Source organism: Pestalotiopsis fici (assembly GCF_000516985.1).
Source record: "Pestalotiopsis fici W106-1 unplaced genomic scaffold PFICI_Scf_2, whole genome shotgun sequence".
In the NCBI taxonomy this organism is placed as follows: Eukaryota; Fungi; Ascomycota; class Sordariomycetes; order Amphisphaeriales; family Sporocadaceae; genus Pestalotiopsis; species Pestalotiopsis fici.
In genome coordinates this window covers 1,069,881-1,090,271 of record NW_006917092.1, presented here as the reverse complement: position 1 = coordinate 1,090,271, position 20,391 = coordinate 1,069,881, and the positions used below count along the sequence as shown (strand labels likewise).

The 20,391-nt window shown below is 49.1% G+C and overlaps 9 protein-coding genes across 9 annotated transcripts; 5 read left to right on the top strand and 4 right to left on the bottom strand.

Annotated features, from left to right (window-relative positions):
- Window positions 1–113: 113 nt before the first annotated feature.
- Window positions 114–833, bottom strand: PFICI_02526 (uncharacterized protein; the record flags this gene model as incomplete). Its single annotated transcript, XM_007831107.1, has 2 exons — window positions 114–431; window positions 561–833. The coding sequence occupies 2 exons, from the start codon at window positions 831–833 to the stop codon at window positions 114–116; spliced, it is 591 nt and encodes a 196-aa protein (XP_007829298.1).
- A 2,000-nt stretch (window positions 834–2,833) lies between these two features.
- PFICI_02525 (uncharacterized protein) lies at window positions 2,834–3,619 on the top strand (the record flags this gene model as incomplete). The annotated part of the gene is made up of 1 exon (XM_007831106.1): window positions 2,834–3,619. One exon carries the CDS (start codon window positions 2,834–2,836, stop codon window positions 3,617–3,619), a length of 786 nt encoding a protein of 261 aa, XP_007829297.1.
- A 214-nt stretch (window positions 3,620–3,833) lies between these two features.
- On the bottom strand, window positions 3,834–5,785 carry PFICI_02524 (uncharacterized protein; the record flags this gene model as incomplete). Its single annotated transcript, XM_007831105.1, has 5 exons — window positions 3,834–4,686; window positions 4,740–4,937; window positions 4,996–5,139; window positions 5,193–5,438; window positions 5,514–5,785. The coding sequence occupies 5 exons, from the start codon at window positions 5,783–5,785 to the stop codon at window positions 3,834–3,836; spliced, it is 1,713 nt and encodes a 570-aa protein (XP_007829296.1).
- Window positions 5,786–6,463: 678 nt separating this feature from the next.
- PFICI_02523 (uncharacterized protein) lies at window positions 6,464–8,008 on the bottom strand (the record flags this gene model as incomplete). Its single annotated transcript, XM_007831104.1, has 1 exon — window positions 6,464–8,008. The coding sequence occupies one exon, from the start codon at window positions 8,006–8,008 to the stop codon at window positions 6,464–6,466; it is 1,545 nt and encodes a 514-aa protein (XP_007829295.1).
- Window positions 8,009–8,838: 830 nt separating this feature from the next.
- Window positions 8,839–10,411, top strand: PFICI_02522 (uncharacterized protein; the record flags this gene model as incomplete). The annotated part of the gene is made up of 3 exons (XM_007831103.1): window positions 8,839–8,996; window positions 9,108–9,422; window positions 9,493–10,411. 3 exons carry the CDS (start codon window positions 8,839–8,841, stop codon window positions 10,409–10,411), a joined length of 1,392 nt encoding a protein of 463 aa, XP_007829294.1.
- Window positions 10,412–10,723: 312 nt separating this feature from the next.
- PFICI_02521 (uncharacterized protein) lies at window positions 10,724–14,227 on the bottom strand (the record flags this gene model as incomplete). Its single annotated transcript, XM_007831102.1, has 2 exons — window positions 10,724–13,098; window positions 13,147–14,227. 2 exons carry the CDS (start codon window positions 14,225–14,227, stop codon window positions 10,724–10,726), a joined length of 3,456 nt encoding a protein of 1,151 aa, XP_007829293.1.
- Window positions 14,228–15,193: 966 nt separating this feature from the next.
- Window positions 15,194–17,396, top strand: PFICI_02520 (uncharacterized protein; the record flags this gene model as incomplete). Its single annotated transcript, XM_007831101.1, has 3 exons — window positions 15,194–15,780; window positions 15,840–15,988; window positions 16,060–17,396. The coding sequence occupies 3 exons, from the start codon at window positions 15,194–15,196 to the stop codon at window positions 17,394–17,396; spliced, it is 2,073 nt and encodes a 690-aa protein (XP_007829292.1).
- Window positions 17,397–18,022: 626 nt separating this feature from the next.
- PFICI_02519 (uncharacterized protein) lies at window positions 18,023–19,432 on the top strand (the record flags this gene model as incomplete). The annotated part of the gene is made up of 1 exon (XM_007831100.1): window positions 18,023–19,432. The coding sequence occupies one exon, from the start codon at window positions 18,023–18,025 to the stop codon at window positions 19,430–19,432; it is 1,410 nt and encodes a 469-aa protein (XP_007829291.1).
- A 253-nt stretch (window positions 19,433–19,685) lies between these two features.
- Window positions 19,686–20,078, top strand: PFICI_02518 (uncharacterized protein; the record flags this gene model as incomplete). Its single annotated transcript, XM_007831099.1, has 1 exon — window positions 19,686–20,078. The coding sequence occupies one exon, from the start codon at window positions 19,686–19,688 to the stop codon at window positions 20,076–20,078; it is 393 nt and encodes a 130-aa protein (XP_007829290.1).
- Window positions 20,079–20,391: the final 313 nt, after the last annotated feature.

Sequence of the window (20,391 nt, the reverse complement as noted above, 5' to 3'; positions counted from 1 at the left end):
ATACAAAGAGATGAGCCAAGATGGAAGAGGAAGGGCAACGCAAGTGATTGTAAAATATGGGTATCAATGTCTATCATCTATCCTTTTGGCATACTCAACCAAGAGTAGCCGACCTACAATCCGCGTAGAGCCATGGACGAGACCACCAGCAACTCGAGCTCCTTCCTCTTGGCCTCTGCGTCCTTGATACCATCGACATAGTTTACGCCATTGAGTTTGTGGTACTTGCGCAGCTTTGGCCAGTCTGTCGACTTGGCGAGTTCCTCATCGCTGATCGGCACACTCTCTCCTTGCACATGTTCTGCAAGATGCTTTTGGACATCTTCTGCCGTAATGGTATTTGGGCTGTCCTCCCTAGAAATGAGGACCTTGACTACCACGACATCTTTTGTCGAGGGTTGAATACCAAACCTCCTGTATGCTTCGGAGATCTATGTTGTGGTAAATTAGCCAAATCTCCGTCTGAAGGAGTGAGAGTGCTCATTGTATGAATAATGATGTAATGAATAGGACATGAGCAGTGAGCGTATTTTTGCTAATAAAAAAATTCCACCACCTACATTGTTATTTGAACTCAGTGAGCACACAATCTCGGAGTGCACATTGGGCGTCCGCATACTGCCCGAGATCTCAATGGTGACGGCCTTGTAAACGGCGGACAGCAGGTGGAAGCGCGAGGCCACGGTGGTGGCGTCGATAAAGGCATACTCAAAGTCTGGGTTCCGGCCCAGCAGCTGCGACTGCAGGAACTCGGCGTTGGCGACATTGCGAAAGAGCGCCGCATGCACCGTGTGCGTGCTGGGAATGTGCTCGAGGGGGATGGTTTCGAGCATTGTGATGACTTTTCAAGCGTCTTTTTTTGGGGCAGGAGATGATGGTGAGGAGTAGGACTGATGGGACTTAAGTCCTATGGGCAGTGGGTTCTTTGGTTTCTTTGCGACAATGTACAGTCGTACAAATTCAATATCGGTCTTCCCTCATCAGGGCCAGAATACGGACGAGTCACGGCCACCTAGCCACCGCTGCACCAATTGAATGCATGGCGGGGTCAAAATTTTGGAGGGGCACGGCAATAGCTTACATCGTGTTTATCGCAACTGCGCACAGCTGGTCGAGTCAGGCTTGTAGATGCGATCAAACATAGTACTTGGCTATATGCATGGAAAACAATTCATTACTATTTAGTAGGAGACTTTGCAGACTCAATACGTTTTGATATTTTCAAGGTGACTTGCATTTGTCAATACAGCTGGTCAACGGAAACCCGACGTGGTGCGTTTGCCTTCGCGAAGTCAATCAATGGAAGTACGTACCCTCCAAGTCCCAGAGTCATTAACAGCAAAATATGTTTCAAACGGCGACCACGAGATCTTCACAGCTCAGGTTGCGGCAGCTTTTAAGAATCTAGTGTCTTTATATCTTGTCATATTCATTCTTCTTGAATTACTTCATATATCCCGCGGCTCCAGAACAAATTCGGCGAAACCCAAAGGCAGTCTTCACTTCCCATTACGAAATCTTGGTGTGGGCCACATATTTCTCCCCTCTGCACGGCGCAAGGCTTTCCAGTGACATAGTTAGTGTTAAACCAGCTTTCTTCAACAGCAAATCAGCTACAGCATCTGCCCCATGGCGCAATTGGCTAGCGCGTCAGACTGTTATTCCACTTCGGAACGTCAATCTGGAGGCTCTGAGTTCGACCCTCAGTGGGGCAGCAACTTTTTGACTTTTTCCTGTATTTTTTCGAGTCTCGGGAACTTGACTTTTCCTTTTTTGACCTTTCGATGCTGCGTGCATTATTGTTGCCAGACAAGGCCAGCGATTATGGAATAGTCAAAGCTCGCAGACCTAGGGGTCTGTCTAGCACAACACTATTGAGATAAATGTCAATTTTATTAAATGTCAGACTGCCTCATTACCATTAGTTCTGTGCATGTAGAAACAAATCTCAATCTGTGGCTGGCTGATCACTGCGGCGAGCGCCCAGTACTCCACTATAGTAATGTAGCCCGATAAGATGGCTCCGAGCCACCGAGGCCGATTGAGTATAAATGGCAAGAAAAAGACATGACATGTAGCTGAAAAACATCTTTCAAATACAGTATCCCAGGACCATTCCAAGGGGTTTCTTTCTCTAGAAAGCATATACCACAAATCGTTTGCCACATATCTGAAAAGATATGTGCTACATTTGCCAGCCACCGGGCTTGAGAGCGATATTACTTCCTGACCCAGCCTGCCAATTCTGTAAGCACGGTCACAGTAGACGTCGTGTATTTGAGTAGACGACATCCTCACTGCATAATCCCAGAACACATCACGGATGATATGCTATGAGACTTCAACACGATCCGCGGCCGACTTCGGGCCCAGCCTCTCTCGGACTTGGGAAAGACATGAAAGGGCTGTTTTGTGGCCGACCTGGGTCCGCAAGCAAGTAAGGAAAATATACCTAGTTCGCTATGGATACACCGATAAAGCTCCGATATCACTATGTAATAGGATTGTTGCAAAGATCTCATAGAACATCAAACGAAAATTGAAAAGAATTGATTAAAAGTTCTCTGAAATATATTTCATGGTAGAATGCGACACGTTACTGTATAGCAATATCCTTTGTCATTTCGTGGTTGGAGGAGGGGCAATTCGGCCAAGCCACAATTCCACTTGCCCAGGTACGTTCGGCAACCTGCAATCACGCCATAGGTGACACAACTCACCTCAGGGCGAGTTTGTAGCTGACATTTGACGGTCGCTGCAATTTCAACCTAAAATTTGCTGAAATCTGAGGACATTTTGCTTGTTTGTGGCTTGAATTTGCGCGTTCTGTAACATGTATTCCTGTGGTACTATAATCGCCAAACGGCGCCGCGACGAAGACTGCGACGGGGGCCGCGGGTATAGCCACGAGAGCAGCACCAATGGGTCAGCGTGCTACAGTCCAAAATCATTACACAAAAGACATCGCGCCAGCATCATCGATATTCAAGATTATAATGGCCACATGGAAACTGCAGACGAAATGATGATGGACATATATGAACCATTATCACCGCCGTTATCCGAACCCGAGACCTTATCAATACCCACGACCAAGCAATCGAAGCCCTTTGATGCCATCCTAGCTACCACACCACTAAGCCAACACCTTCTGCCGGAAGGTTTATACAATGAAATTGGATTTCCCTCGAGCATACCCAATCTGATCTCTCATATAATTGAGCCTCGGGACCAAACCAGCATAACCCCTGGCACAACATATCGAAATGTCAAGCTTGCCATTGAGGCGATTGCCCACCATGTTGGACCACAAAGCTCATCCGAGATCAAGACCGATGCTCTCATCGTCTTGAGAGATGTTGCAGCGATAATACTTGATGCGCGACCAACGCATCAATCTCTAGAAGTCAAGGCGGCATTCGAGAGAGACGACTGCATACCTCAGCTCATGCTGCAGATACTCCAGACCATGTCGACAGAGGATATCGCGCGGTTGAGTCAAGAAACCACTCATGGAAGCAATTTTGCTTCGCTTCTGCGGGCCGCGCATGAAAAAGCTGTCGAAAATTATGTCGCTGGATTTTACGACTTTTCTCTTGTTTTGGAAGCAATAAGGTAGATACTGGGTCGACTAATTTCTAATGCTTAATAATGCGCTCATGTATTCAATTTACCATCATCAGGAACAAGCTTGTTATTCTCTTGCAGACTTGGATATTTATTTAGGCAAGCGCTGCATTTGAGAAAACTGGGTCTTGGTTTCTTTTTACACCTGCAGAGAACATGCCATCGAATTATAATAACCGCATTTTTATATACTTGTCATTTCAGGATCATAGCTGTAGTATCTGCAAAAAATAACCTTCAATCCACTTGGCATCAATCAACCCTGCCGAGCCGACCAACCCATCTGGTCTCAATATGAAGATCGCCCCCTGATCTAGAGGGACCCCAAACTTTTGATGAGCCAGGGTGGTAGGATCGTAGTATGTCGCACCAATTGGATCTGTTCCCAAAGCCTCGTATGTGGACGGAGCCACCACAGTACTGATGGTCACCCAACCTATGGCCTGGTGATCTAGGAGCTTCTTGGAGGCTTTCAACGACTCTTGCAAGTCCAAGAGGGACATCCTTGTTGAGACCACGTCTCCAGCAAAGACAACGACCCAGAACTTGCCAATGTTACGAGTGATCCTCTGAAATCTAGTCTTTTGCTCAGTTCCTGGCATTGTGAGCTCAACGTCCGGCGGTCGGCTGCCTGGTGCGATTGCCGAGATGTTGTCGTGGTTCTGATTGAGATCATTCTCGGGATAAGAGATACCCAGACCAGTATTGAACGAGGCAGACTTTTCAAAAATCTCACCGAGAACAAGACTCGGGTCTGCACTGGGATCTCCCTGATACCATGAAGGCCACTTGTTCGTCATGAGTAGCGAGATGTCCTTGTCATAGTTGATGAGCTTCTGCACTGCCGTCATCCGCTCAGTAGAGTACGTCTCCAGGATATCGGGCTTGGTGACGCCACGAATTTGGAGGGCCAACTTCCATCCCAGATTGACGGCGTCGTGAATGCCGGTATTCAATCCCTGTGCCGCTCCGCTACTATGCGTATGACCGGCATCCCCACAAAGAAAGACGCGCCCTTTGGTTGAGAATGTCTGTGCGATTCGCTGCCCAATCGAGTACCTATAAATAATCAGTAAATGACTATTAATGCATGGGATAGATACTTTGCTTACAGCGTCCACCAATGAACTTCCTTGAACTTGACATTGAATGGCTTCATTCCGTTGATCGCTTCTTGCTCAGCAACCTCCTGAGTCACGCCATCTGGATATTTTGCGGCAATCTCTGGCGTGTAGGCATAGCCGATGCGCGTGGCCGCGTGGTCGAGAGGAGCCCACAGAACATTGCCGTGCGTCTTGCTTTCAATGGCACTGGTGACGTTGTCAGCCATCTCAGTTATAATGACCAACGACGGATTTATCAGCTTACCCGTATGATCGATTCAGAGGCATGTCCGTTTCCACTATACCGTCGATGCGAATCCATTTGTCTTCTGAAGAGTCTCCCTCGAATGGTATTCCCGCATGCTTGCGCACAAAACTCCGCCCACCATCAGCGCCCACGATGTATTTACTGTCGCAGCATTAGTTACATATGCCTCAGCCTAGCCTAGGCCATGAGCTTACCTCTTGATTTTGAATTCCTTTTGTGTTTTCTTGTCCACGAACGTGGAAATAACGGCGTGAGATCCTTTGGGCGCAGCTTCGTCGATTTCAAAATCGATGCACTCCGTTGCCTGGCAATATGCAGCACCGATTGATTCCAGTTTCTCGCGGAAAATTGCCTCTGTGTACATTTGCCGGAGGACTAGAGTAAAATCATAGGTGGTATCCTTGATATTCTCCATAAAAGTCCAGACTCTGCCAGGAATTCTTCGATATATGCTGTTAGCCTACAATGTTGTAATGCTGACCTGCCTGGGTATTCTTTGAATGAGTGATACTTACATTCTCTTGCCATCTTTGTACGTGACGCTTGTCCGACATGCGAAGCCCAGTTGCAGCATGGGCTCAATCAAGTCAAGCTGATCGAGCTGCTCCGAGGTTCTGGGGAACAGCGCAATTGCACGTCCGTAGGCATCCTGAGTTTCCTTTTCATGCTGTTCCAGTACGCAGACAGTCACGCCAAACTTTTTCAGCTGGTAGGCCAGCAAGAGTCCTACAGGACCTCCACCTACGATTACGACATCGTATTCCCTCGTTTCGCTGTCTGGGCGCATTGTGCCTGTGCGAATAATGGGAGTAAAACGTATCTATTCCACTAATGTAAGTATAAAGGTTCTCTAGGTAAGTGCTTGAATGTTTATTAAAAAAAAAAACAGTATCATTACATCTCAATATTGTAAGACTTATGGTCGCGCCCAACTCCTCCAACGCAATGTCAAGACAATTCTGGCAGTCCGTCGGAAGGCGGCCAAGTCTAAATCGTTTTCGGGGGTTACAGCGCTAACAGCATTACTTATCGCCCGCCTATACCCGCCAATGAATAGTGGCATTGATGGCCCCGTGAAGAGGGGTATACCCCCGCAGGACACCGGATGTCAGCCGCGAAACCTCGGGCAGGGTTCTGATAACGCCTCATTCGTTTCCCACTATTGTAAGTTCTTGTGACCATGTATTCATGCTTCAAGGCTGGTTCTATGAGATGATACTGAGTGCTCTGCTCGGACGTCAGAATTGTCGACACATGAACTGTTCTACTGATGACAATGTTGATATCCCTTCACACAGATGTACTAGGTATACATTTGCATTGGCGGATCGTCAGCACCATCGTCAGCACTCACTCCTTGTGGTCCTCTAGTGTAGAGAGCGCGAAAGTGGAACATGAAAGTAAACGAAGATCATTTGAGTCTACCAAAAGATGATACGCAACCCCAAAGCACGCTTGAATCTCTCTACAAATGCCAAATTTTGCGCTCCCACATTCGCAATGGGATGTAAAGAATGACTCCAACGACTAGGGAAAGAATCCAGCTAATATCAGTGCCTGCCTCTGACCCTCCAATACCTGCCGCGATAGGTCCCACCCACCAAGTTTGGCTCATACAGAGAACCGATATGGTTGTGCAGACAAACCAAGTAAAAGTTGCCGCAAATCCATAGGGCAGCTTTGTCCGGTCATTCCATGCTGTCGGATCATAGTCAAAGTCACGTCTCCAGAGAAAATGCTCCGCCAAGAAAATGGTCAGAAAAGGCACAATCCAATAGGCGCAAATCAACAAAAAGTTGTCCATGACCTCGACGAGATGATCACGCCCGGCAATAGCGCAGGCCAAGAAGACGGCACTACCAATCAAGGTCCAGACCAGGCGAGGGATGACGAGGAGCTTGACTGATATCATTTGTACGCTCAATCCCAGAGAGTAGATGTTGGTGGTAATCACGGCTGCCGTGGAAAATCCTAGGAGAACCTCGATAAATCGGCCGAACGCCAAGGCATGAGGACCGTTCTCTTGGAATACCGCGCCAATCAAACCACCAATACCGCGGTCGGTGTATGCATCTTGGAAGAGCGGATTCGAGCTTTGGCTGAGGGTTCCGAGACCGACTCCCAAAAGTTCAACCAGCAGTTGGCTGGATAGCAGACCAGCATAGGCCCATCCAAATGAGGAACGGGCTTTGATATCTGGACGCATGTAGACGCCATAGTCAGCGGCAACAGGTAACCACGCGGCCTGGAATCCGATGATGGTGGTACCAAAGGAGAGCAGGTTCGATGCCTCTACAGGACCCGTTCCCATGGGAACATTGACAAAGTGCCGAGCACCGAATCCGGCAACAAAAATGAAGCATACCAGCATGACATACCACGAGTATCGGTCATAGATATGCACCATGCGGTAGCCAAAGATGCCAAAGATGATGGCCACCAAGCCGACAACGAGGACCGCCACCGTCAGCGGCAAGTGTCCATCGCCGGCATCATACAGGACTGCAGCACCCGAGATGCCATTCACAATGCCCCAGCCGATTTGGTTAATGACGTTTAGCACAGCCAGTATCTTGGCCCCCCACCAACCAAAGCAATATCTGGGAATGACCATGGTGCGCAGGCCCAACTTGGGGCCGAATGCAGCGGCAATGGCAGGAAATACGCCACCCACGACGTTGAAAAAGAGGACGGCCAAGAAGGAATCCCACCAGCCCAGCCCATAGAGCGTAGGTCCTAGGTATCCCAAAGCCAGTGTGGCCGTGTTGAAGTTGGCCGAGAGGAAAAGGGTCGCCAAGTCTCGAGGCGGCTGATTTGTGCGCAAGTCTTCGGGTATGCGCTCAATACCGTGTTCTTCGGCGCCGATGGTCTTGATAAAAGCGCGCAGTTTTCCCGAGAATCCATCCTGTGCAGGGCCATCACTGACATCTAGAGTCTGGCCGACTTGGACTTCTAGATCCAAGTCGGCGGTGGCAACATCTGCGGGCTTGGCTTCGTCGGATGAGCCCATGCTGTACGAGGTTGTCGGCGCGGCTGATTCCCAGGACACTGGATTCAATCAAGATAGACGAGTGGAATAAAATAGCTTCAATAATAATTTATCGCCATCCAACATGATCACAATGGAGAACGGAGGGATCAACCAGTAATACAAAGCAAAAGCAAAAAAGGACGGACAGAGAAGAAACGCATATCGCAGATTGTCAACCATCAGATAAGATGAAAGATACCTGGAGACACCACGACAAGAGAGATAGGGACCGCCGACAACAAGAATCTCATTGGAGAACTCCAGTACGTGCGTAGTTGAAATCAAGGATATAGGCTGGGTTACCCGGCCCCTTCAGGGCACTACTTTGATTCTGTAGCGCCGTGTATGGGAGGGCACTCATCGCCAAGAAGCTGCTGCGATAAGACATTCTGCGACCATTTTGCTGCGAGTCGGCCGACCAATTGTTTGACAGGGCAAGAACCGGCCAACCATCTGCGCCTGAATTGTTCCAGCTGTGTGTGGTATTACGGTATCACGGCCGACTGGGGTGCATATCCGCCGCTGCCCCCAAATACTTCGGAGGGGCATAGCAGCTAGCCAAGTTCCATCGGCCGTCTCGGATAGAACCCGCATCCCCCGACTCGGCCAAGTCGTGGGCGTCTCGAGACTTATACTCACGCATCGCAACGCACATGGTGATGCGTCGTCAATGAATGCGCTCAAAATCATGAAATGCATGAAATGATTTTTGGCATTTGGATCTAGTCGCTTCGTCTGAAGATACCGGAATGCGTGTGACGACGACCTGCCGCTTGTTACGCCGATACTGTGCAATCGGACCTTACACTATGGGCTCTCTCGCAGCAGCAGGGCGGCCAAACGGCGTCTCAATGGCAGCCTCCCGGCACATCAGCCAACAAGCCAAAGCCTTGCACATTAATGGCCAACGGTTGATGGACTCGATACACTCGACTTGCGATTTTGGCAAGGCGCATCCTTATGGCGAGTGAGTCCAACCTTCTTGGTACTCCGAGTCTCAACGTCTCGGCCCTTCTCTGTGCTACAGCGGGGGACGTTCTAGCATGGTGACTAGCGGACTGAATCAAAACCCTTCTAGGCATCACACAGAGACTGGCATGGCCCGATTGGCACTAAATGACGACGACAAAAGCGTACGGCAATGGCTGATAGAGCAAGTCAAAGCTCTCGGTTGTACCGTGACGGTTGACCAAATGGGCAATATATTTGCTGTTCGAGCTGGTAAGACTGCCAATGTGGCTCCCATAATGATTGGATCCCACCTCGACACGCAGCCCACTGGTGGTAGATATGATGGCATTCTTGGTGTTCTCTCTGGTCTCGAAGCCCTGAGGACCTTACATGATAACAACTTCGAGACCAACGGTCCCGTAGGACTGGTTAATTGGACCAAGTAAGTCGAAGCTATAACGACGACTCTGGGCAATCCATTGTACTAACTGGACGCGCGCCTTTGTTCTCAGCGAGGAGGGCGCTCGATTCCCCATGGTGACTGTTTCTTCTGGAGTTTGGGCGGGCTCGATTCCCATTGAAGATGCCTGGAACTGCCTAGAAACCAGCACGTTGTGCAAGGGCGAGCAGCGCCAAACCCTAAAACAGGAGCTCCAGCGCATTGGCTTCCTGGGCGACACGCCAGCGTCATACAAGGCTTTCCCCATGGCCGCCCATTTCGAGCTCCACATTGAGCAAGGGCCTATACTGGAAAACGAGAGCCAAAAGATTGGAGTCGTTACCGGAGGGCAGGCCTACTCATGGTACGAAGTGACCATCAAGGGACAGGACTGTCACGCCGGCACAACCCCGCTATACGCTCGCAAGGATGCTCTTTTGGCGGCCGCAAAAATGATTGTCTACTCCAACAGCGTGGCCAAGGAGTTTGACGGCCTCATTACCACGGGCGACCTGAAAGCGGAACCTGGTAGCATGAACACAATGGCGCACACGGTGAAATTTACCTTGGACATGCGACACTTTAGCGACGATCAACTCTCCAAAATGGTCGAAACATGCCAAAGGAATTTCAGTCGCATTGCCCGCGAAGAGTGCGAGCGGGGAGTAGAGGTGGAATGGACATGCCTCACAGAGAACACGGCAGTCGAATTCGACGCTGGCTGCATCGAAGCGATAGAGGAGTCTGCCAAGGAGGCATGCGCCGGGCTGCCTCAAAAGCCGGACCAGAAACTGTGGAGGCGCATGTTGAGCGGTGCTGGCCACGATAGCTGTCATGTGAGCAAAAGGAGCCCGACGGCCATGATTTTCACGCCCACCAGGGATGGTATGAGCCATACTCCAACCGAATACTGCAGTCCGGAAGACTGCGTGCTCGGAGCCCAGGTTCTGCTAGGCGCCGTTCTGAGATATGATGCAGGGCGGGTTGTGTAATGAATATTCCTGCATAGCAAGTACTATAATCGGGAGTATCATGACATGAAACGGTCATCGCCATCGAGTTGGTCCTGTTCAATGTTTGAACGTCGAAAATGAGGCGAACAATCCGTGATATGGATTGAATGTTGCCGGAAGATGGCACACTATATTGTGCCTACTTAATTGACTTTGACCTGCTAGAAATCAAGAGATGCACTAGTCATAATATTGTTTGACTGACTTTGATACTCAACAACGGAATTGATCAAACAAATACTGGACGAAGCAATGCACTCTATCTCAAGCTTGAAATGAGCTATAGAACTGTCAATGTTCTGCATTGGCCTCTGGGGGCACAATGTCTTTCTCCTTGAGCCTTTCTCGAGCCTTTCTCAACAAATCCAGCGAGGCCAACCTTTCTGGATGATCATCAGCCAGTATTTCTTGTTCGACAGTCGTAATTTGTTCCAATATATGGAGGGCTGGCCGCACCTGGCCCTCCTCTAAATACATCCAAGCAAGATCCCGCTGCGATAGCAACCGCTCCAGATTTTCCTTTTCCGATACCCTCTGATAAATCCCTACCAAATTTTCAAATAGCGCCATTGCCCGTTTAGATTGGCCGTCCTGCAAGTACGCACGAGCTAGAAAACGCTGCGATTTCAGAGTCTCAGGGTCACCTTCCCCCAGTGTTGTCACCATTCCTGCTACCACAGCCTCGATTAAGGCGATTGCTTTCTCATTTTGGCCATTTTGCAAACAAGCAATACCCAAATTCTGTCGCGTTATTAGTAGTTCAATATGTGTCTTTGGCAGTAGCGCCTCTTTAGTTTCCAACACGGACTCAAGTAGCTCCATCCCCTTTTGTGTTTGGCCACCATTCAAATAAGCCATGCCCAGATTGTTTCGTGACTTTAGCAAAGCGAGGTCTGTTTTTAAAAGAATCCTCTCACGAGCATCTACCACCAACTCACACAGCTCGATCGTCTTTTGCATTTGTCCGTCATGATAATACGCTCGAGCGAGCTCTTGCTCGAATACCAGAGTTTCATCAAATTCAGACTGGTCATCGGGGTTCATTTCCTTTCTCGACTTCATGAGAGATTCCAACATATCAATGGCCTCTTTCGTACGAAGCCTGGAGCCGTATGCTTTGGCAAGCTCGAATTGAAGACGCACTTCGATCGAGCTTTTTCGATGATCTGTTGGGCCCATTGATTCAACTGCTGGCTCTAGCATCGCAATGGCTAGCTCGGGACGTCTTGAATATGTATAAACGGCAGCAAGGTAGCATTGGCAGGCCAATCGAAGCTCCTGATCATTGTTCAAAGGCCCCGAGGCCCATTCACAAGCTTCTTCGAGGCGCTCGATCGATTCTCGGATTCGGTCCTCTTCGAAAAGACAGTTTCCAACCTTGATGCAAAGAACGTATCGAGGTTTGATCTTGCAGTCATCACTTCCGTGCAAGGCGGAAAGTGCATGGGGTAGGTATTTCCTCCGCGTAGCTTGATTTGACCTCTGATCGTAATTAATAATCTCGGTCAAATGAGAAATAGTTTGGGTAAAGGCTTGCTCCGTCTTATGATGTTTATCTCTCCACACTTGGATCGCCACGTGGACCAGGCTATGCATGTCGAATATGTCACTGGATCCCCGTCGTGTCAGAAATGAATATCCACAGAGCACTGCAATAGCTTCTTCAGTTTCCATGGATTGTGAGTCGGGAAATATCGATTGGGGAATGGCCTTTGATTCAATGCAGGAGACAAGGTATAGTAGATTGATGGCGTCTTCATTCGACTTTTGGATTTGGTCGAATGAGATCAACCACGTTGTAGCAACCGCGTTACGAGAGTTGGGATAACGGGTATTGTCTTTGAACTCTCGACTAAGCAATGTGATCATGTCATTTTCTGCACCTCGTAACAGATTCAAGTATTTCTGAAGAGGCATTTGGGTTCGGTTGAGGTAAGCAGCTGCCTGCGTTATGGCCAGCGGCAGATACGCCAGATCACCAAGGAGGGCCACGACAAGAGACTCGTCTTGAAGATTGGCCTTTTCGATTAAAGAACTGGAGAAGAGACTGATTGAATCCGTCGGGTTCATCTCTTTGAGATTGATGACATCAAACTGTGCAAAGTCTGTTGCCACTTCTCTGGATCTAGTGGTCATCAGAATTCGGCCACTTTCGCTTTTGGGCAGATGCTCGATAATACCAGGTTGCTCGGCTGATCCGAACATGAGCTCCTGGTCATCTGCGTTATCCAGAACTAGCAGCCATTTTCCAGCTGAGCTAGAGCAGAGATAGTGGTAGACAATTTTCTTGACATCACTCTCTTCTTTTATTCCGTTCTGAAAGCTCGAGGTTGTGGCAGTGCCCCTGTAGGGTTGATTGATACCTTTGTCGTTTTTCTTCCGCAAGCCAAGGTTCCCAGCGATGTCAGAGTAGGACTGCTCAAACGTACTTTCGCTCACAGCAGCAACCCAGAAGATTGAGTAATCTTGGTATCGTTCTTGGATACGGTAAGCAAAGTGTAGAGCCACTTGTGTCTTGCCCATTCCCCCGAGTCCTACTATTGCCATCGCGGAGCATTGCCTTTCCGTGAATAACCTTTGTTCCAGCTCGTCGAGGACTTCAGATCGGCCGGTGAAGCGGGGATTTCGGGACAATGGAATGCTTTGATGCAAGTTGTGAAAGACTTCTGCAATAGTGTCAGTAAATTTACAGGCGCCAAGCTTTTGTGACTTACCAAATGCAGGACCAGCTTCAGTTGCATCAACGTCTTCAGGCACTAGTTGACCCTTTGCAGGATGCGCCACCGCAATGTGCGACTGAGTCGCACCCATAGCCGGTGGAATCTGGCATATAACTGCTTTAGCGTATGCCGACGCCATGGCTGCAGCATACGGTTGCCATTCTTTATTCTTGTGATGGTCACCATAATCACACACACCCCGGATAACTCCAACCGGTATGCGGTTCAACGTTCCTGCGGCTTCCATTTCTACACCAATCACTCCATATTTGTCTCTCAGTTCATTCCTCTTTTGTGAGCTTTTGAGGAGTTTATCCCCTGACCCAATAGGCCCATACCAGACGCGAGTGCGCTTCGATGGTGGTCGCGGCGCGCGTTCAATTGGCTCGCTTGCACCACCAGCTTGGCTGATGTACAACACGTCGCGATCCTGTCCTGGATCATCAAAGGTGCCATTCGCATGCTCATTCTTTCGAATCGCTTCAAAATAAGGCAGGAATAGAGGCGCTTCATTTGGTGCCTCAATTTTGATGCTTCCAATGGCTGATCTCACGATAGGCTCCGTTATCGCGAGTACATGTCCATATCGCAGTGGTTGGAAGCCATTTTCCGTCTCTTTGCCCAGATCATAAGCTACGAGTCCTGCACTTTTGCCTTCGGGGAGTCCTACCAAAACATCGCCGAGCCGAATGTCGCGAGGCGGACGACAAGATAAGTCAGGGAGTCCAGCAGCAACACCGACGAGCAATCCAAACCAAAGATTCGGAAAGAATCTCTTGAGCTGACTTGCCAACGCAGCCGCTGATCCCGTTCCATATTCTTGGCCTGCCGGCAAAGTCGCGATGACAATGTTATGTCCACCTATTTCACCAGCATGGAAGACATAGTCATCGCCACGACTCACCGGGAATCTTCCACGATGTCGCCGTTCCAGCATGTGCAGAGCTGCCTGAGCTTCAATCTCGAGAGGGGCAATCCATGCTACGGTGTATATCTTTGGGTCAAGATTCGAGGTCGAGGGCGTATTCGTTGCTGCCGCGTAGCTTGCCGCCTCGCTATCTTGTCGCCGTTTCATCGGGCGTGGCTGCTGAAGGCTAGGCCACGTGCGAGTGTTCAGGGGGCAAGGGCGATGAAAACGACTGCAAAGAGGCCAAATGGCTTCGAGAAGGGTTTGCTTTTACGATGTTGGTGAATACGTACACAGCCTAGGTATCGTGTAGGTTGTAGGACGTGAGCCCGTCAGAGCCTCGCGAAAGCTGACAATGTAGGCAAATAATCGCCAAGAACCCCGCCCCGATGCCGATGGTACGGCCCAATCATCTCATTTGCTCCATCACAGGCTGCAGATATCATGCAGCACTGTTTCCCAAAGCGAACAATTGCTATTCACGGGCATTCGTTTCTTCATTTCTTTTTTTTTTTTTTTTTTCTTTTTCCTTGTTTCCCTTGTCTCCCATCTCGGCAAAGTCATGAACCAATTTGGGCCGACCTCACCAACATGGAGAGAGAAGCAACGCTGCGACCGCAGCGCAAGGGGCGCAGCTGCTGTTGACGGTTCTTCATATCACAAGAATGAGAAGGAGGGACGGTCGGGTACTCCGTTTGGCCAGGCGAAAACAATATATGCTGGTCAGAGCTGATCAATTACCAACTTCGAAGAGACCCACCTGGTGCAGCCAATGTCATTCGCTGTAACATCAAAGCTGTGCGACTTTCACTGTTTTTCTTAGAATCATAGCATGAGAATGCTGCTTCATTGATTGGTTTGGGTGTGCCAGTATGCATTTCAATGCATTCAGTACTCGACTGGGCTGTCAGATCAATTTAGCCAGAGCCTGCGTAAGGTACGTAGATAATGATATGGCGAGCCGCTCAAATCGCTGTTCATTTTCTAATTCTTTGCATCGCGACTCAGTATACAAAATGGCACAAACTTCGTTGTCGCTTTTAACAGATAACTTGTCGTCCTGATGAGTCCAATTCTTTTTTTGTTCGATATTATCAACACTCCGTTCCGATGCAAACGGTGAATTCCCTACGAATGGCTGCGGCTCCGAGTGCCGTCAGCCCTTTCCTGCCCGACAATAAACGACTTACAAATATAACAAACGTCATCCTCGACAATCTACCATCCATGGAATGTTTAGATGACAACATTTCCCTTGATAAGTTGAAGCATCATCTTCTCAATCACGAGAGCACCGTATTGCAGCGAGACCAAACACCACAGACGCCTGATCGTCTTTATTCAAGGTCGGTAGACGTGGAGGGAAGTTCGAAGCAATACAAACAACAAGTCGGTCATCTGGACCTCGAAAACTGTTGGGTCCTTGATCTACTCCTCATTGCCATGTCAGCCAGCGCTCTTTTTGTTACAATTGTTCTGCTCCGAGTACATGACGGTAAAAGGCAACCAATGTGGCAGGTGTTGTCTCTCAATTCTCTGGTCTCCTGGCTTAGCACCTTTTCCAAGGGCTGCCTGCTGATACCGGCCTCTAAATCACTAAGTCAGCTTAACTGGGTGTGGTTTGCCGCTCGTCCTCGTGAGCTTTGGGACCTTGAACATTTCGACGCTGCTAGCAGAGGGTTCCTTGGGAGCGCCAGTCTACTGTGGAAGCTGAGGGGAAAGTAAGTAATCCATATCAGTAGAGAGGTACCCTGGAACATGATTTCTAATTACAATGCAGACATTTCGCATCTTTTGGCTGCCTTGCTCTAATTGCAGCTTTGGGATTCGACCCTTTCATCCAGAATTTGATTCATTACTATCCAGAGCAAATCGAAGACACTTCCTTGAGCGCTTTCACGGGGAACTCCACCTCATACAATGTCCTGGGTTTTCCTTTATCAGCCGGCAAGTTCATCCCAGATGGTGGAGATTCCCTTTCTCTGACCCAAATGCTACAGGCAGGGAGATTGATCCTTCAATGAAGGCAAACGTATACAACTCGATATTCAATCCCAACCAAGAAAACTACTGGGCCACACCTCAATTCTCATGCCCAACTGGCAATTGCTCATGGGATCCATTTACAACTCTTGACTTCAGATCGTTATGTTCCGACATCAGCTTTGATCTGAAGGGGGTATGCATCAATATCACGAATGAACTCAACGCGAGCGTCCCCCAATGCAAGGCATCACTGTCAAATGGTGCTGCACTATATTTTACACAATCATATGGAGAAGAGTCATATGGACATTCTTCATCTTCACTATCCAAGAAAGTCCAACTCGGGCTCAATGCGACACTCATGATGGTCACGGCCAGCAAAATGCCACTAGTGTACAAGAACATGTCTCTAGTTTCTGTGCAGTACATCATGGCCATCAGCGGTGCTTGGAATCGATCCAACGACACCGTCGAAGCCTTTGGGAAGACCCGATTTAGGGCAACGGAATGTTCTATAGAGCCCTATGTCAGGAAGGTGCAGGCAAAAGTCATTAAAGGTGTCTACCACGAGACGACACTAGACTCCTGGGCAAACGTGAGCTTTTCAAACACTTGCGGCACGCGGTTCTCACCACCGCCACAGCTCACCGGCAGCGCAGAAAATGACACCATTCCGCCGCCAGAAGTGACTTTTGGGGATACCAGTATCCGCCCGAAAACCGAATCAGTGTTTTACCATGTTCCGAGCGTGCTAGTGAGCACCACTGCCAAGGACGCGACATCTTCATTCCTCGCCCAAATACTCAATGGGTGGGTTACGTTCCGGGCAGACTCGTTTGCAGTCTTCACCACTATCCCCAGCTTATCCATGAGCCCCAACTATGCGCCTAGAGAGATTGTTACGGCCTTGTTCAATGGCAACTTTGACTGTCCGTTGAATGACCGCCTGGCGTGCGCCATGCAGAATGTCGCGGCAGCCATGTCAAAGACGGTACGCGACGCGTCATACGTTGCAAGCGGAGGATACAAGAACGCAGACATGTCTCAAGGTCGGGTCTGGACCACTGAAACATTTATCGCGGTGCACTGGCACTGGATCAGCCTACCAGTCATGGTATGGCTACTGGGGGTGGTGTCTTGGGCCGGAACGTTGATCATGTCGCGAAAGGCAGGTTTGGAGTTATGGAATAGCAGCGTTATGCCATTCCTCTTTTTATATCGGCAAGATTATCATGGCAACAATGGACTCGATCCGACTCGGACACTTTTTTCGAATCCCTCTTTTCAGAAGCGAGCTGACGGGGTCATTGTGCAGTTACGTTGCGAGTCTGGGGAAATGCGACTTGGCTAGCCAAAAAGACCTGACTGCGCTATAGTAGGGCGTTATGGTAGGAGTTGGATAGAATGGTTCAGGCGAATTGGATAGTAACCATATAATAATTCCAAATTATTAAGAATTCTCAGACACCGATTAAGGTACCATCACTGTATCCCTTTGGTGTCGACTACAGGCTCCCCAAAGAGCTCTGCGAGTCTATCTTGGAACTATGAAGGCCAGCATCTCTACCTGTAATGGCAAAGCGGAGGCTTGAGCTACCGGACGACGTCTCTTATTTCGAGCGCCACACTTTCGGGGACATTTTCCCACGCAAGGCTATCCCAAATTATATGCTCAGATTGACATCAAGTTATTGGAGAGCTTTGAATAGTGGTTCTGCTTCTTGTGATTGAAATGAATTGCGCGAGAAAAACAAGATTCATGGAGGATATCAGTAAAAGCACTTCGGCTTAGGCCTAGGCGCATAATTTACCTTATCGATTGCTGCCTACAGTGATCAAGTAACTAAGGACCTGTCATCCGTTGAACTTCCCAACACTGACTGCTCTTGGAAAAGTCTTCTTTCTTTCTTTCAGTACTCGCGCCTTGGAGCCCTCTATGCGAAAGAACTGCTGCATTAATGTCAATACCTTTTGAAGATGACTCCATCATCGTCGCAGCCACAAGATCCGCAAATTTGGGCCATTGTTGCCTGCCCTAATAGCGGCTCCACACTTGTCGAGCACGTCTTTGCAGCATCAACTGTGTGCGCAGTCACAGACCAGCGCGTTCTGAGAGACGGGAAAGGCTCGGAGTCATTGGCCTGGGATGATTTGGAGAGTTTCAATGTTTTGGCCAAGGCAAAAAACGCGGGTAAGCGCTTCGTCATTTGCATGCAAGAGCTTGACAATGGCCTCCAAAATGCAGAATGCTCGTCCGACGCGTCCTACAGCCCGTCTGCACACGCCACTTTCAGATCAGTATATTTGATCAGCGATCCCGTCCGAGTTCTCGATAATTGGAAGAAAGCTGGCCGCGCCAATGCAGAAACTCTTGTCGACTGTTTCGTCAACATGTCTCGCGCGCTTCAACAGGCACCGTCGCATACCGCTTCGTCCCTCGTCTATGAGCGACTGGTCCAGGACCCTTCTGCGGAAATCAAGCGAATCTGCAATCATTGGGGCTCGGAGAACTTGACAGACTTCAATCAATCACTCGGGTCCGGATCTGCCTCTTTTGTTGACACAGACTTGCCTTGCCATGATCTCTTATCCAATGCGGAGAAAGATACCATTGAAAAACAAGTCGGTCACTTATACCTGGACTTCTGGAAGGATGATGTGCAGAAATTGCGCGCCATGTTTACCAAGAAGACCTGGTTTGGATTTGATCTTGACGACACCCTGCATGAATTTCGTCGCAGCTCAGGGAAAGCCACGCATAAAGTCCTTAGGCAGATCTCCATGCAATATGACATACCATTGCCTGCGCTGCAGGGAGAATATTCTCACATTCTCAAAGAAAAGACTGCGAATGCTTTCTCTGATGGAAAGACTTCATTCGACTATCGCAGAGAAAGATTTGCTTCGCTTCTAGCCAACTTCTCACTGCCACAGGACAATACCTTCTTGACCGAAATTCTCAACAGCTACGAGTCCACTCTCAGGGCCTCACTCGAGTTGAAGTGCGGCGCACTAAATTTGCTATCGACTATCAAAGGCATGGGCAAGAAGATTGTGATCATGACAGAGGGACCACAAGATGCACAAGAGAGAGCAGTCAAGGACCTCGGCATCGACGGCCACATTGACTTTCTGGCTACAACTAACTATTTCGGTGTGACCAAAGTTGATGGCTTATTCAACAAGGTAATGAAGCATCTCTGCATCTCCCCGGAGGAAATTGTCTATGTGGGAGATAACGAGGACCGAGACGTGAAGCCTGCTATGGCCGAAGGCATTCTGTGCGTTCATCTTGCTGAGACAAAACATGTCGCGCTGGATGCTTTGCCGCCGCGACTCAATACTCTTCGAAAGCTACAGTACATTCTCTTAGACGAAGGGTCTTGATATGGCGTAACCTGCTTTCAACCACAGCCTCATCCCAATGTTCGTGGTATAAATTAGACGAGATGTCAACGAATAAGAAAACTGTAATAAGCGGGGGGAAATTCTTCCAATCATTGGGCATGGAAGGTGCCAAAGTGGCTACAGATGGAACAAATCCAGCTCCGACAGGCCAAACTCTTCAAAAACACGAGGCTCCACCGCGTCTGTATTCCGTAACTTTGAGACCGTGAATATTCATTGGAACATTGGAACGATGCGTGTAATCAAGGCGAGTAACCTTGAACTCAAAGAGTTCGTGGGGATAACTCCGCCCTACGCAATCCTATCGCACACTTGGGGTGAGGGCGAAGTGACACTTCAACAGTACCGTGATTGGCGCAGCGCGCACGCGGAATACTTTACCAATGATGAAGGGTCAGGCCGAGACCCAAGCGTCGCGCCCGTAGAGATCGCTCTGCTCGACATCAACTCAATGTTTCGCTGGTACGAAGAAGCCCGAACATGCTACGCCTACCTATCAGATGTCGACAAATGGACACTTGGAGACGGCAAATTGGGAAACTCCAGGTGGTTTCATTGGGGCTGGACGCTTCACAAAATCTGGCCACGCCCGAACCGAAAAACGGGCAAAATGGTGCGAGCTTAGCTGACTAAATGCCGGCGGTAAAACGGACGTTGCGACCTCGCGCCCGTTTTTTGCTTTTTAAAAAGCGTTTAGGCTTTATATATTTTTTCCTGGGGAACCGCGCCGCTACGCGCCGCCTGTTAAAACAACGCCTTCTATTAAGAAGACCTTACCTAACCGGTGGCCACCGGCTATAGGCTTTCTTAAGCTTAACCCGCCGGGCTATAGCCACCGGCCATAGGCTCCCACCGGCCGTAATTAGCCTACCGGTGGCCACCGGTTGGCCGGCTGGCCGGCTAAAAGAAGGAGGCGGCGTTTCGTGCTGCCTCCTTCT